Source organism: Mesocricetus auratus, unplaced genomic scaffold (genome assembly GCF_017639785.1).
Source record: "Mesocricetus auratus isolate SY011 unplaced genomic scaffold, BCM_Maur_2.0 Super-Scaffold_100051, whole genome shotgun sequence".
NCBI lineage: Eukaryota > Metazoa > Chordata > Mammalia > Rodentia > Cricetidae > Mesocricetus > Mesocricetus auratus.
The window spans coordinates 3483302-3498935 of NW_024429228.1; the positions used below are offsets into that span (position 1 = coordinate 3483302).

The window sequence follows — 15634 nt, forward strand, 5'->3', positions numbered from 1 at the left end:
TAGATCCCCTAGAGCTGTGCTGTGGATGTCTGTGAGTTACCATGTGGATGGTGGGAGTCAAATCTGAGTCATCTGCAAGAACAATTGTGCTTAACCCCTGAGCCATCTAGCCAGCCTCTTAACGTGTCTTAATCGGCTTACAAAATAGTAGGGTTCCATTTCATACACCCCTCATTTTGGTCGGCCTTTCCTTTCTACCCTTCATCACCCCTTCCCATACCCCCATCTTTTCTTTCTCCTTCCTCTCCAGTATTCCCCTTCTCTTTCATTATAAGCCTCCCTCCTAAGTCCCAGCTGGCACTTTTCTAGTTCGCTAACTTCTACAGGTCCAAGTTAAATACGTAAATCTGAAGTTTCAAAGTTAAGATTGGCAGGGCGTTGGTGGCTCACACCTTTAATCCCAGCACTGGGGAGGCAAAGACAGATGAATCTCTGTGAGTGCAAGGTCAGCCTGGTCTACAGAGGGAGTTCCAGGACAGCCTCCAAAACAATACCCAGAATCTCTGTCTCGAAAAACCAAAAAAAAAGAAAGAAAGAAAAGAAAACATTAAGATTGGATGGGGTTTTCTACATCTAAATTTTATATTTTGGTTAAAAAAATATGTATGCTTGATGATAAGAGAAATTTTCTTTAATTCTTGAAAGTCCTTATATAGTTACTGATAGAGTACAAATTTACACATCTATTTAAGTTTTTTCACATTTGACTGTCATGGTTGCATCAGTTGTTCTCTTGATAACAGTGTAGTTGATAATAATCTTTCCAAACCTTCATAAAGGATATAAATGGGGACGATCCTGTACTCACAGTGAACTGTCCCTGATCACTACACTTATACGTATATTCTTTTCTTTTTTGAAAACTTCTTCCATTTCCACCAAACGAATAAATTTTTACTATGAAGTGTGTTTATGACTACTTAAGAATTATATTGAATCTCTTTATTGTTTTAAGTTTTAATATTTGAGAATGCTCATGAATGACTTACTGGACATTGTCACCATCAGAGAGCTCAGAAGGAACAGGCTGATAATCCAAGTGTCTCTTTCAGTAAGACAATCATTCTTAGTATTCATTACCATTTTTGTCATTTTCTGTTTCCTCACAAAGTTGAACCAAAAGAAATTCTGTAATCTGATACTTGGGATAATGGTTGAGTTTTGTGATAATCCCAAAACCTCTGCTCATGTCAATGCTTGGCGAGGGAAGAAAGACCTAACTGCTGCTAGTCTCTTAATTAAACTGTGGAGAAAGGAGGAAAAGGAACTAGGAGTAAAACGTGATAAGAACGGCAGGATTGTTGGTAAGTGTGTTCATCGCTTTTGGTAGAAACAATTAAGGGTGTATCTGTAGAGTTTTAAAGAATATAGGAATTGAGGATACTTACCCCATTTTTATGGGGTTCTTCCAACAAGTTACTGAAGACTTTCTATCATAAATTGTGAATAATTGGAGTTTGTCAGTTAAGTGCTTGGAGGACCAGAGTTCTACCTTAAAACCACAAAAAAGAAAGAAGAATAAAAGCTAGACATAAACCTAGCTCTAGGGAGGCAGACTCATCCCCAGAGCTCACAGTCAGGCCCACAGAACCACATATCCCAGGCCAGTAGCAGGCTCTGTCTCAGGAACAAACAAACAAAATAGAAGAGTAAACAAAATATATATTCTCTCTCTTTCTCACAATAAAGTAAGAAATTGTGAATAATTAGAATTAGAAGAAAGTTAAGTAAGTTAGTAGTGGGTTCATTTTTTATAGAATATTTTAAAACATGATATTTAACTATACTCTTTAACTCAGAAATTAATGATACTTCTTAAATAAATCTATTGGGATTTCTTGCTTTTATAATTAGGTTTGATGTTTCATTTAGCAACAAGACAATACATAAGTGAACTGTTTGACTACAGTCTTTGTAGTATTCTGTGCACTGGTGTTTATGTATTTTCCTTCTTACAGAAAAGAGATTGTTTTCTAGTAAAATTAAGTCAAATGTTCATCAATATAAGTGCCGAGGTCTAATGAGGATGAAAGAATCAGTGTGTGATTGACTTGTAGAGTCTGATCACACTCTAATTGTCTTTTAGTAAAAAACTATTATTAATGTCTGCAATTAAATAGCAATACTCACACTTCAAATGATTTCTGTCTCTAATCCCTTTTTAGTATCTGAGTTTTAAACCAAAACATTATGAAACAGCTTTTCTGTTTATGACATAATTTATAGAAAGAAGCAAAATTGTCGCATTACTATTGATCTGACATCATCCCATCTCTGTAACTTTAACAAAATTTCTACATTGAATTTTCATCTTTAGAGAAGATATGACTGTAGGCTGGAGAGAGGGCTCAGCAGTTCAGAGTGCTTGCTACTCATCTAGAGGATCTGAGTTTGAATCCCAGCAGCCAGGTCAGAGGGCTCACAATTGCCTGGGCTACCAGGTTCTGAAAGCCAGCACCCTCCTCTGGCCTCCACTGGCACTCCCTCCCATACAAGAGGCATGCACAGACCCAGACATGCACACATACATAAAATTAAAGTATGTCTGTGAAGTTTTTCCCTTTTGAGACAGGGCCCCTCTATGTAGCCCCTGTGTCCTGAAACTCTGTATGTAGACCAGGCTGACCTCAAACTTGCAGATGTTCACTGCTTCCCACATGCCGGGATGAAAAGTATGCACCGTTATGCCCAGAGTAGCTATAATTTTTTACCTTACATAAATAAGAAAAATGAAAGCTATAAGTTTTGTCACACAATGAGAAAAATTTACTGACTTTGCTCTCAAAGTCGTAGCCATGGTCTGACAGTGTAGCCGTATATCAGTGATAAAGTGCTTGCTTACCAGTCCCAGGATAGATTCCCAGAACTTTAAAAAAGAAATTACAAGGCACTATATTTTTGTTTTAATTTTTAAATATATATGTTTCGATCCATGTTATATTGGAACAAAATGTCAAATATTCACTGTAGCTTTTAATCTCTTTCTTCTGTTTCATGATACCAAATAATTAGATACAAAGAAACCTCTGTTTACTAGTTTTCAAGAAGAACAGAAGATCATGCCCCTTCCTGCTAACTGCCCATCTGTTGCAGTTATGGATGTCGCTGAGAATATCAGAGCAAAAATTTATGCTGTGTTGGGAAAACTAGGTAAGAAGCCCCTGAAACTCACAAGTTTCGGTGATGAGTGTTGCTGCAGAGGCCATGTGACACACATGAATAAAGTTCCCTCGTACAATAAATATATGCTCCCTCATGATCTCTTATAACTGTGGCCAGGGTGTAATAAATATGAGAGTAAAAGTTAGAATTTTGGAACGTGAAGTCAAAGAACAGTTCTTTTTAGCTTCCCAGGCAATTTCAGTGGGTAGCAGGACCCTGAGCTGTTAGGCTTGAGCACTAACATTCGGAATCATCTTTCTATTAAGGAAAAAGTTCTCGTTTGCTCTCTAGCTTCTGACCATGGTCCAGAAAGCATGAGTTCTTTGACTGTGTAAGGACAGCCTGTGGAAGGGTTTGTCATGGAGGTGTGTTTTTGCATTTGTTTTTATGTTAAAAATAGGAATATTGAAACCACTTTCTCCTATTAAAATAATTCTCTCTGAACACTTTGATAGATTTTGAAAACTTACCTGGCCTATCTGCTGAAGATTTTGTCACCCTGTGTATAATACATAGATACCTTGATTTTAAAGTAAGTACTTTTAATAACTTAAAATCCATTTTATCAAAAATAAATTGGAAAATAAAAGATGTGTCCATAACTAGAATAATTGTTCACATCACTCTAATGTTATTTTTCCATTTTTTGTATGATTATGATACAAAACCAAAACCTTTTGGATTTCTTTCATGAGACGATATTTTATTCAACTGACAGAGCCACATGCTTCATAGACATACGACAGAGTAGTTGTACATATAAACTGTATAAACAGACCAGCAGCTGTGACTGCATGCACAAAACCTGTACATGAGAGAACCAAAGTCCCAGCAGGGAGGTGGTGAGAAAACCCCGCCCTGGCTGAGGAGCTGTTGCCATGCTCCAGTAGATGGCCCTGTACCCTTACATATGCTTCCACTACCAAATGGGCTCCACGGGTTGACTGTTCTAAAAAAGAGCACATGAAGTTTAGAGGGACTCCTGGGGCGGTGGCTAGTAGAGGAATAAGAGGAGAGGAACAGGGGTGGACTTGATAGATATGTTGGATGCATGTATGAAATTCTCGGTCAGCCCAGCTGTCAGCTTGTAAGAAAAGGTGAATATTACAGAGTCATTCTGAAGCCTAACAGGAGTTTAGCAATCTTTACTGTTTGGAAAGCGGTAGAACCAGAACTAAGTAAGTTACTTTATGCCATATCAAATCTCACGTAAAAGTGACTAGGTTGCTTCCTTGTCTGCTAAATGAACTCAGTAAATAAATGTCTATGAAGTCTCAGGAAAACCTTCTGAAGTACATTTTGTTTCTGCTGCTATTACGCATTTAGATATTGTAAATGAAGAGGTCTTTTTTCAAATGAACACAAAATTAAGCTGTATTCCTATTTAGATGATAAGACAGTTTCTCTAGTTTTCAATGTAACTTAGTACCTTATTCTCAGAATATGAAGTGGAGATTTTAGCGTGATGAAACTGTAGTTGAAAGCTTGAGAGTCAGTTATATGCCTTTGTTAACAGGATCCCAGTTCTAGGAGTCACATGTCCCAGGGTCCTTTGTTCCTCCAGATTCAGCATGACCTAGCCTTCAGCAGAGGGCTGAAGGAGTAATAGCATCCACACTTCAGAAAGCCAAGCTTGTTCTGCAGTTATGAAATGAAAGTAACTATAAGCCAGAATACCCAAATGTAACAGGGGCCCACATCATTCGCAGCACATCTAACTTATTCCCAAGAAAGAAGTTAGGAAAAGCTTAAACATCAACAAGATGACCACTGCATAAGGAATTATGTAAAACTGTTTCATTTACTTTCATCTATTTAAATTTCTCAACTTAAACTTTGCCATGACAGATTGGAGAAATATGGAATGAAGTATGTGAAGAAATAAAATTGGAACACTTAAAACTAGTTGCTTCAGATAAAATGTCTTTGGAATCTATTACAGCAGCAACAGAAAACATTGGAAAGATGGTTGCTACCCTTCAAAGTGAGATGATTGAAAGCCAAGCACACCAAGATGTGCAAAATGAGCAGAGGGTGTATGCAAAGGTAAGCCCAGGATTCCTTTGAACGTCTGAGGCACAGTTGTTAATTTCAGTACATAAAGTAGATGAAGTTATCCATAAAATAGACTTGTCTTATTTGTGAATATTTCAACATTGGATTATTTTCCTTTCCCTAAAGTTATGTTCAATGTCTTTGCACAATTTTAAAAGAAACTATGGAGTTAAGAGTTTAAAATATAATCACTATTGCTAACGTTGGTTTTGCATTGTAATTTCTTGATTTCGTGTATATATATATATATATATATATATATACATATATATATATATATACAGTATGGTAAATGCTTGTTTACACATTTATGTGCATGGAGGTTTGTATGTAAATGTGAAAGCCAGGTCAGGAGGTGCCTTTAATCCCAGCAGTCGGGAGTCAGAGGCAGATGGATTTTTGTGAGTTCAAGGCCAGCCTGGTCTACAGATCGAGTTCCAGGATAGGCTCCAAAGCTACACAGAGAAACTCTGTCTCACAAAACAAACAAAAAAGTGAAAGCCGGAGGTGAACATTCAGTATTTTTCTTAATCACTCTCCACAAGGTCTTTCTCTCTCTCTGAACCCACAGCTCACCGATTCAGCTTAATTGACAGCCAGAAAGTCCCAGAGATCCTCCTGTCTCTTCCTCATCAGTGAAATTACAGACATAAGCCACCTTACCATACCTCCAGGTTCTGGAGATGTACATTCAGGTCTGCACGTTTGCACAACAAGCAATTTACTGGCTGAGTTATCTCCTCAACCCTGGAAATCAATTTCCATGCTCTTATTTTTTGTACAATAAAGAGATGCCTGATACACTTAATTCTTTGACATGCCCAACAGGGTTCTAAAAGTTGTGATCTGCTTAAATATATACTAATAAAGGGGGGGCTGGAGAGGTGGCTCAGTGGCTAAGAGCACTGGCTGCTCATCTGGAGGACCTGAGTTCAATTCCCACTACTCACATGGCTGCTCACAGCTGTCTGTAACTGCAGTTCCAGGGGATCCAACATCCTCAAACAGACATGAATGCAAGCAAAACACCAATGCACATAAAATTAAAAATTAAATATATACTTTTAATATATGCTGGCAGTTTATCTGTTATGGAGTACATAACTTCATAGAAAGATAAAATTATCTTTGACACCTCATTCTGTCATAGATCTTTACTGTTTTGCCATCTATAGGCTTATCCATCCATCAGCTTCATCCTCACCTCAATTCCAAAACATTTATGAGCATTGATTCTATACATGCTTACGTAAACTGGTTTGACTTTAGCTAAACAGAGAAGTCAGCCATGAAAATAGCAGCCTTTGCCCTAAAACTTTGCACTGATGAGAAACTGCAACATGGTTTGTTTGTTTGATCAACTAAGAGGCATTTAAACAATGTTACCCATAGACACAGGGATGTCACCACTTCGTCCTGGTTCTCTATAACTACAGTTAAACACTTATGGCTCCTTGAGATGATCTCCAAAGTGTTGTCGTTCCACATAGACTACTGAATGTTTGATTCTGCAGCTTAGGACCTGTGTCTGTTCACTGGTGGACTGCCACTCCACAGCTAATTGCTTCCAAGTTTTGCTTGCATGAAGTTTTTATGCCATGAGTACTGCTATAAGCTGGTTGATCTGCTCAGAACTGGGAGGACAAGATGGAATGTTCTTTTGCATTACAGAACCTTTGCCATTTTGACTGAATATTTATTGTCATATGTCTGTCCCCACTTTTTAAAGCAGTTCTTAAGTATCCCTAAGAATATTGTATTTATAGTAGTATTATGGATATGTACCAATGGCACGTGTCCTCTGACTAAACAATGGAGAGCCTATTAAGAAATACGGAGTTGTTGGTTAGTGGTTACCCTTCCAGACTGCAGTACCACACCAACCTGGTGCTCTCACTTTGTTGTAGTCACAGATTAAAAGTAGTTTTGCCAATATAACTGGCTAAACTAATGATCAGTGGCAGCAGAACCTCTTTATTTTCACCTGTGAATTTCTCTTTAAATCCTGCCTTGAGAGAGAATCTGGACATAATGTCTTCATAGACAGGAACTATGGGAAGCACCCAGTCCTGCCGAGAATGCTCATTATTAAAATGTTCGCAGCAGTTTGTGTTACGTGATGTGGAAAGTAGATCAAACTTGAACCACAGAGAGAATAACCTTTTTCATGTTAAGGCTTGGGTTTTGTTTGCTTTTTGAGGCAAGGTTTCTATGTAGCGCTGGTTGTCCTGGAACTCCCTTTGTAGAGCAGGCTAGCCTAGAACGGAAAGGTTTCTGCTTATCTCTGCTTCCAGCGTGCTCAGATTAAAGGCTTGCACCGGCATTCCCAGCAGTACTTGTTTTTGGAATTATGTTATAAATTTCTTTTTTAGGCAGCCTCAAATTAGTCCGTCTCACTTTAGTCAGCAAAATGGAGGCACTTCCTTTAACATGGGGACTTCCAAGCCTTCCGGTGTGTTCAGAAACTGAAAGCCCTAATTTTCTTATTTGTTTCAGATACAGGCCACACATAAGCAAAGGGAATTGGCTAACAAGTCCTGGGAAAACTTCTTGGCTAGAACATCAAATGCTAAAACACTGAAGGTAGGATTTTTAAAGCATCATCAGTATACACAACACCAGCCAGTCTTAAGGACAGCTTTGTTGTTTTGTTTTGTTGATGTTTGGAGACTGAGTATTCCTTTCCCACAATGCTCTGTAGGATACTACCTCCATTAGATCCGTACCTGCTTCTTAGACTGACAACAGAAAGCATTTACAAGTGAAAATTGCTGCTTTGCTTTTCACTTGACTTAACACTAGGAAGCCAGGTTCTTGTTCCTGAACAATGAGATGATGATAGCCAGGAGGAAGCCAGGGAGAGCTGGGCCCTACTGTCCATTCTGAACCTTCCTGTAAGGATCCCATTTCTCTAAGCAGAGCTGTGAGGAGCAGGAAGTAAATGTACCCTCTCTCTAATGACTATCTATCTATCATATTTTGCTAGCAGTTAATACTGTTTTCTTTCTAATTTAAAAATCTTCAGAAAGCAAAAAGGCTCCAGGAAAAGGCTATAGAATCCTCTAAATACAGTGAACGACCAAAACATGCAACATTTCACCAAACAGTTATTAAAGGTCTTAACACAACGGTAAGATCATTTTTCCCCACATCTCTTTCTTAATAGATAATGAACTTTGGACTGCCAAAATGATATTTCTATGGGAACTTTTGCCTCGTATATTTAGGTTTTGTTCAAATTTTCCATCATTAAAGCATATCTCCAAAAACACTCCTCCTCTCCCCCCCCACTCCCAGTGCTAGGTTAGAACAGACACAGCCCCCCCATTCCCAGTGCTAGCTTAGAACAGACACAGCCCCCCCCCCCCAGGTTTCTCAAGGAGTAGTTGCAGTGCTGGTTAGTGCATTGGTGTATCTTGCTTGCAGGATAAGCACAGTTAGTTCTCCTTTGCCTGGAAATAGGCCTGTGCCACATTACCAGTTCTCTTTGCGATCTCTGTCCGGCACGTTTGTCCCTGACCACAAACCTAATGAGCGCTAGAAGAATTCAAACCCACTTTCTTGTCACCAAAGCCCTTACCTTTCTCGTATGTCACACTGTTTCTGATATTTCTAAAGCGAACCATAGACTCTGTGAGCTCTTCTGTTATCAAAAAGGTTTCTAAGCAGACTTTCAGACGTTTGTCCTCTCCTTGTCCAGGTACCTTCAGGCCGGGTGGTGACGGTAGAAAGCACTCCTGTTCGGTTACTGGGAGGACCACTGGCTGACACAGACATCGCTCTTAAAAAGCTGCCTATTCGAGGAGGAGCCTTGCAGAGAGTGAAAGTGAAGCCGCTGAATGAGCTAAAAACGAACAACCCTATCTGACCGGCTCCATGACTTTAGGAAATAAGTTCCACTTAGAACGGTTTAGCTAAATGTATATTTATATACAAATGTAAGGCAAAAAGTTAGAATTAGAAAATATTATAAAATTAAAGTCAGGATAATAGAGTTTATTTTTATTAAAAACATCAACACATGTATTAGAAAAGTGGTCACCACTGTCTTTGGAAAAGCTGTTTCTCCCTTAACTGAAATTGTAAAGTTTGTTTATCTGTTCGGACTTTTGCCTGTGTAGCAGTTACTTCAAATAGTCTACCCTGAAGGACATTTTTGTGGACTTCATGTACTCTTTCCTGAGTAATGTAGATGAGGGCACTGTTGGATCAAAGGGATGAAGCTGATTTAGCAGGGATTTCCTTCCAGCAGCACCACCTTACAGTCTTCCAGCAGAGAAGAGTGGATACATTTTTCTCAATAATTTCCGCTGCTCCCTCTGCATCCTGGAACCCTTGATTGATCGCACGCCCACTCCAGAGCACCTCACCTTGAAGTCAGACACATCTTCTTTGCTCTTGGAGCCATAAACAGCCCACAATCATCTAAAAGTCAGAAGTCAAGTGCTATCATCAGAAGGAGCAACATTGGTGAAAGTAGAAAATAAATGTATCTATTATAAAAGTCAAGTGTCACTCACAAACCAACCAGCAAAACTAAAAATACAGGTACAGTTGGTTTTACCAATAATATATAAATTTTGAAAGTGGAGTTAGAGAGATGACTTAGTGGTTAAGAGCACTGGCTGCTCTCCCAGAGGTACCCGGGTTTAATTCCCAGTGCCCACGTGGCAGCTCACAACTCCAGACCCAGAGGATCTGATTTCTCTTCTGATACCCTTGATTTACATGTAGGCGAAACTCCCATATACATAAAACAGATAAATAAAAATTTTAAGTAAGTCAAAATTTGAAGCTATTTCTAATGCTTTCTCTAATGGGGAAGTAACATTGTGGGGGAACAGATAGAAGAATGCAACATGAGATGTTCATACAAACTGTACCAAGCCATGCCTCGTTTCTACCCCAGACACATGCAGAATCCTTATGCAGTGTCCATAGCTAAGAGCGATGAACCTTTGCAGCATTTGTAGACTATGAACTTCCCCAGACTCTTAGTTGCCCAAAGGCAAGGGAGAGAGCATGTATAACTTACTATTACGATCAACACCTCAGTAAAGAAGTTAGTGATGGTGACCTTGACTCACGCAGCCTTTCCCTTGAGGTCTTCAAATGCAACAGTGCACTGACCTTCCCCAAAAGGAAAAATTGGCCCACAGGATACTTCACAAGCGATGCCACGCAAGGACAGCATCTTAAAGTAGTTTGAGTACGTACATCAAAGTAATTGTAGCATAAATACATTGGTATAAATACAAACAAGTTATAGAAAAATTGATATAATTCAGTTGAGCATCAGTTTTGCACACAGTACAAGCATTGCATCTCCAGACTGATTTAGACCGATCACCATCAGGATTACCTAATGCCTACAGACTGCTCTGCTATTCACTAGGAAGAGAGAAGGCAGACTAAGACAGGTTATTCTCTAGCAGACACTTACCACATGATGAAGTATAGGCTGACGGGAAGCAGCAGTAGCGCTTACTGCAGTGCCCATACAGATGACGGGCAGATCTCTAGCACATTTGTCTGGCACAGTTCCAGCCGTCACACAGCGAGAGTGAACCCACCCCTCCCATAACATCGCAAACGTCTCTGCTTTTCCTTCCTTGTGCTCTGTTCACACTCCTCTTGAGTCCTGGTGGGTACACTGTCTAGGCTGCCCTGCCTGAGAGATGCATAGTATTTTCTCCCATAAGCCAGCAGGGGCAAAATTTCCAGCTTTCAAACTGTAATGTGTACTAATCAAGTAAATAAAACCTATGCTTTGGAATCAGAATTAGCTGTTTTGTATCCTTAGGGCCTCTGGAAGTCCATCAATTATGCATTAAGTTAAATGAACTCTGTGTAAACCCTGACCCTTGAGACAGATTTTGAGTATGCGCTGTACAACTACAAACAATGCTGGCTTTAAAAAAAGATGGCTGGCTGTACCAACTAACTGCATAAAGCAGCAAGGAGGAATAGTCTGTCCCCATACCCCTGTTACTCAATACCAGTTTGGGAAATTATTTTAACTTACATTTTTATGTCGTTGAACTGCTTTTGACTTTATTATGTTACAGTTTTTCCACCTTTTATCTGATTGTCATGAAAACTCTGAGCATCAAAGATTGTGTCTTGGTTGTTCACCAATGTTCCCTCTACCTCAGTGAGTCTTTGCTGAATGAATGAAGGACAGACAGGAGTGAGGTTTTCTATATGATGAGAACATGATTTTTTGCAGTTTCCTGTGGGGAACACATACAGATGCAATGTGTTGTTAATGGTAGCACAGCATAAAAATTATCTCAATGATTCAGACCCATGAGAATGGCAAAGCCTTCCCTGGGTCAGGCTCAAGGAAATGTCAACGCCTCCTGACCCACATGTGAATACTGACAGTGTACACAGAAGGCACCAGTCACAGCTTCCTCCTTGATGATTGCAGCCTAGGACAGCTCCAGGACGGAGACCTCCCACAGAGACTAGCTGAACCTCTGCCTTGTGCTGTATATAAATGGGTTTCCTGAATGCATAGTAGGTGCCTGCATCAGAGGGAACAGATCTCCACAGTCAGGTTCCCAGGATCAAGCAATGCAGGATGTGTCAATTTCCTGGGAGAAATTTTAACATCTAAATCATTAAAATTGCTTACAATGAATTGGTCTAAAACAATGCTCATTTTAGCAAGTGTTCTTATTTTAATTTTTTTAAAAAATGTATTTGTGAGCCAGGTGGTGACTGTGGTGCATGCCTTTAATCCCAGCACTAGGGAGGCAGAGGCAGGCAGATCTCTGTGAGTTTGATACCAGCCTGGTCTACAAGAGCTAGTTCCAGGACAGGTTCCTTAGCTACAAAGAGAAACCCTGTCTTGAAAAACAGCAACAAAAAAATGTGTGTGTGTGTGTGTGTGTGTGTGTTTACATGTGTATCACATGCAATTAGGGGCAAGAGGACATTTTGCAGGAGTGTCTCCTTCCACCGAGAGGGTCCTATGGATGGAACTCAGGTCATCAGCCTTGGTGACAAGCATGTTTACCCACTGAGTCATCTCTCTAGCCCAATGCCATTGTTCTTAAATCATCTAGTGTACAAGAATACAACTTAGGAGAATGAGGAGACCATTTGCAAGCTACTTGGATTGGAAAGCTAACCACTAATTTTATTACATCTGAATGTTTATCATTGACGAAATACAATTTTTACAGTTACTATATAGGTGATTGATGACAACTGTTCAGACAAATTTTAGACCAAAATTACATAGCCTTGGTTTGCTTTGAACTATTGAACTGTAATCATTTGTGCATAGATTCTGTGCTGTTAAATTGTTTCCTAAGGAAAACTTCTTCAGCCTGCCTGTAGAAAATGGATTTTAGTCATCTCATTAGTGCCAGTTAATTTCCAGAGCTCAGGGCTCCTCCCTTAATAGGCAAAATATTTTCAACCTAAAAATATATTGGACCTATAGTCTCATTCTGTTTGCCACGCAGCTAATATATTAATATGTAAAACTTGGTTATATGAAATAATACTTGTGTGTTAGTTTGAATGAAAATTGGCCTAATAGGCTCATAGAGAGTTGCACTATTAGGTGTGGTCTTACTGGAGTAGGTGTGGCCTTGTTGAAGGAAATATGTCACTGGGGGCTGGGATTTGAGGTTTCAGAAGCTCAAACTCGGCTCAGTAGCTCACACCTTTCTTCCTGCTGCCTAAAGATCCAGATGTAGAATTCTCAGGCCCTCTCCAACTCCCATGTCTCCTGCACTCCACCATACTTCCTACCATGTTGATAATGGACTAAGCCTCTGAAACTGTAAGTCAGCCCCAATTAAATGTTTTCCTTTGTAAGAGTGTCTTCTAGTGACTCTTCACAGCAAGAGCAACCCTAACTAAGGCAACTTGTCAAGTAAATATTTGAAAAGCTAAGAGGTTTGTTCTGTTTTTTTTTTTTCTTCTCTGATATTTCAAGACAGGATTTCTCTGTGTAGCCTTGGACCCTGGACCTCATACAGTAGATCAGGCTGGCCTCCATCTCAGTGATGTGCCTGCCTCTGCCTCCCAAGTGTTGGCATTAGAGGTGTGTGCCACCACAGGTGGTTTGTTCATTCTTTCACACCGAAGGTTCTTAACCTGCAGTTCATGTGTGTGTGTATATAAAAGTCTTACTAAAGCCCTAGTATTACTTCATGAGAATTTCAGAGTGGTTCAAACTCAGAGAATACACCTCCATTTTTTTTTGGTGGCTAGTATTTGTTTGTTTGTTCATTTTATTTTATTTTCTGGGCTTCCAAAAGACCATTTTGGCTTGACAGCAACTAAATAAAGCAACTGCTAAGAAACGGGTAAAGCCTACTAATTTTTTTTGCTATTTTTTTCTTTTTGTATTTTTTGTAATGTTTTTACTTAAATTAGAAACATGAATGTCAGTCCCAGCTCTCTCTCCAACCCCTCCTCCCTTGTCCCTCCACCAGCCCCCCCAGCCCCCCACCCAATCCCCACGTCATGCCCCAGGGAAGGTGAGGCCCTCCTTGGGGGGGGATTTCTAAAGTCTGTCATTTCATCCAGGGCAAGACCTAGGCCCTTCCCCATGTGTACAGGCTGAGAGAGCATCCCTCCATATGGAATGGGCTCCCAAAGATCATTCATAAACCATGGTAAGCACTGATACACTACACAAGGCCCCTGTGATTTCTGTGGCCTCTTCACTGAGACTACATTCATGGAGTCTGGATCAGTCCCCTGTTGGCCTCTCAGGCATCAGTCTGAGATTCAAGAGCTCCCCCCTTATCTGGTCAGCTGTCTTTGTGGGTTTTACCATCATGGTCTTGACCCCTTTGCTCATTACTCCTCCATCTCTGTCACTAGGTTCCAGGAGTTCAGTTCAGTGTTTAGCTGTGAGTATCTGTCTCTGCTTCCATCAGTCACTGGGTGAAGGTTCTAGGATGTCATATAAGGTAGTCATCAACATTACCATCAAGGAGGGGCTATTAATGTAGTCTCTCCACTATTGCTTAGTTTGCCAGTTGGTGTTATCCTTGTAGGTCTCTGAAGATCTCACTAGTGTCAGCTCTCTCCTCAAGCCTATAATGACTCCATCTATTATGGTATCTCTCATCCTGCTCTCCTTTATTCTTACCTCGACTCAATCTTCCTGCTCCCCCATGCCTTCTTCTCCCCTCCTCTTATCCCCCACTCTTTTTCCTGTCTCTCTCTCCCCTCCCCCAATGTTCCCAATCTGCTCAGGAGATCTTGCCTCATTCCACTTCTCTGGGGTATCATGCATCTCTCTTGGGAACCTCCCTGTTTCCCAGACTCATTGGCACTGGGATTGTAGGCTGAGACTCCCCTGATCCATATCTAAAATCCATATATGAGTGAGTACATACCGTGTTTGTCTTTTTGTGTCTGGGTTACCTCACTCAGGATAGTTCCCTCTAGTGCCATCCATTTGCCTGCAAATTTCAAGATTCCATTGTTTTTCTCCGCTGAGTAGTACTCCATTGTGTAAATGTACCACATTTTCTCTATCCACTCTTCAGTTGTGGGGCATCTAAGTTGCTTCCAGGATCTAACTATTACATACAATGCTGCTATGAACATAGTGGAACAAACAGTCTTGTTGTGAATACACCTCCTTTTAACTCAAGGTTTATTCTTGAATCAAGTCAAGCCATCAGACAATTAAATATTTATCCAGTATTTGTGCTGTTTTTAAAGTTTGCTTATATTTAATTTGATTGTGCCTATGTCATTTGGCACAGAGAAGAATGTGGTATCATCATCTAAACACTTGAAAACTGCAGGGAAATCTATAGGGCAGATTTCTATTGGTTCTTTGTACTGAAAAAGTGTGGAATTTTCCTAAACATTTGGTTTGGTTTTTCTTGCAAACACACAAATCTTCAAACTGCTTCTGAGTCCCACTTCACTTTGAAATCTCACAAATTTTACAGAATTTTTTGTCAAAAATACAGGCTGGGGGTGGGCAGAGGTCAACATTGGGTATCTTCCGCTATTATTCTGAGTTTTATTTTCTGAGATCAGGCTTCTCACTGAGCCTCAAGCCCACCAATTCTATTAGACTGTCTGTCCAGGAATCTGGGATCTTCGTGTCTCCCCTTTAGAAGTGCTGAGCTGACAGTCACATGCTTCTCTGCTTGGGGAGCTGATCTTAGGTCCTCATGTTTGTACCAGAAGCACCTTACCAACTTGAGTCATCTCTCAAACTCCAAAAGTATTGACTTGATACATACAATCAAAATCATTAATATAAACCATAATTGTGTATTAGTAGTTCCCTGCCATCATTTCCCACTACTCCAATTTAATCATCTACTGTGTTACATTTCTTTAAAACTTCATGTTTATGGAATATGGTGTGACCTGTAATTAACATAAAAATGATTAAGTGTAAAATGTGACTGACATG

At 39.9% G+C, this 15634-nt stretch overlaps 1 protein-coding gene across 4 annotated transcripts in view; it reads left to right on the forward strand.

Annotated features, from left to right (window-relative positions):
• Nucleotides 1-10999, forward strand: part of Cfap69 (cilia and flagella associated protein 69) — a 62341-nt gene extending 51342 nt beyond the window's left edge. For 2 of the 4 annotated variants that reach the window (XM_040735832.1, XM_040735833.1), the window contains 7 exons: nucleotides 1112-1304; nucleotides 3013-3150; nucleotides 3618-3694; nucleotides 5011-5208; nucleotides 7714-7800; nucleotides 8243-8347; nucleotides 8918-10999. In XM_040735832.1, the coding sequence (XP_040591766.1) occupies nucleotides 1112-1304; nucleotides 3013-3150; nucleotides 3618-3694; nucleotides 5011-5208; nucleotides 7714-7800; nucleotides 8243-8347; nucleotides 8918-9085 (966 nt within the window). In that variant the 3' untranslated portion in view covers nucleotides 9086-10999. Of the gene's footprint in view, nucleotides 1-1111; nucleotides 1305-3012; nucleotides 3151-3617; nucleotides 3695-5010; nucleotides 5209-7713; nucleotides 7801-8242; nucleotides 8348-8917 lie in introns of those variants that run through there. The other 2 variants (XM_040735834.1, XR_005873264.1) reach the window with 2 other exon arrangements.
• The last annotated feature ends 4635 nt before the right edge of the window (nucleotides 11000-15634 follow it).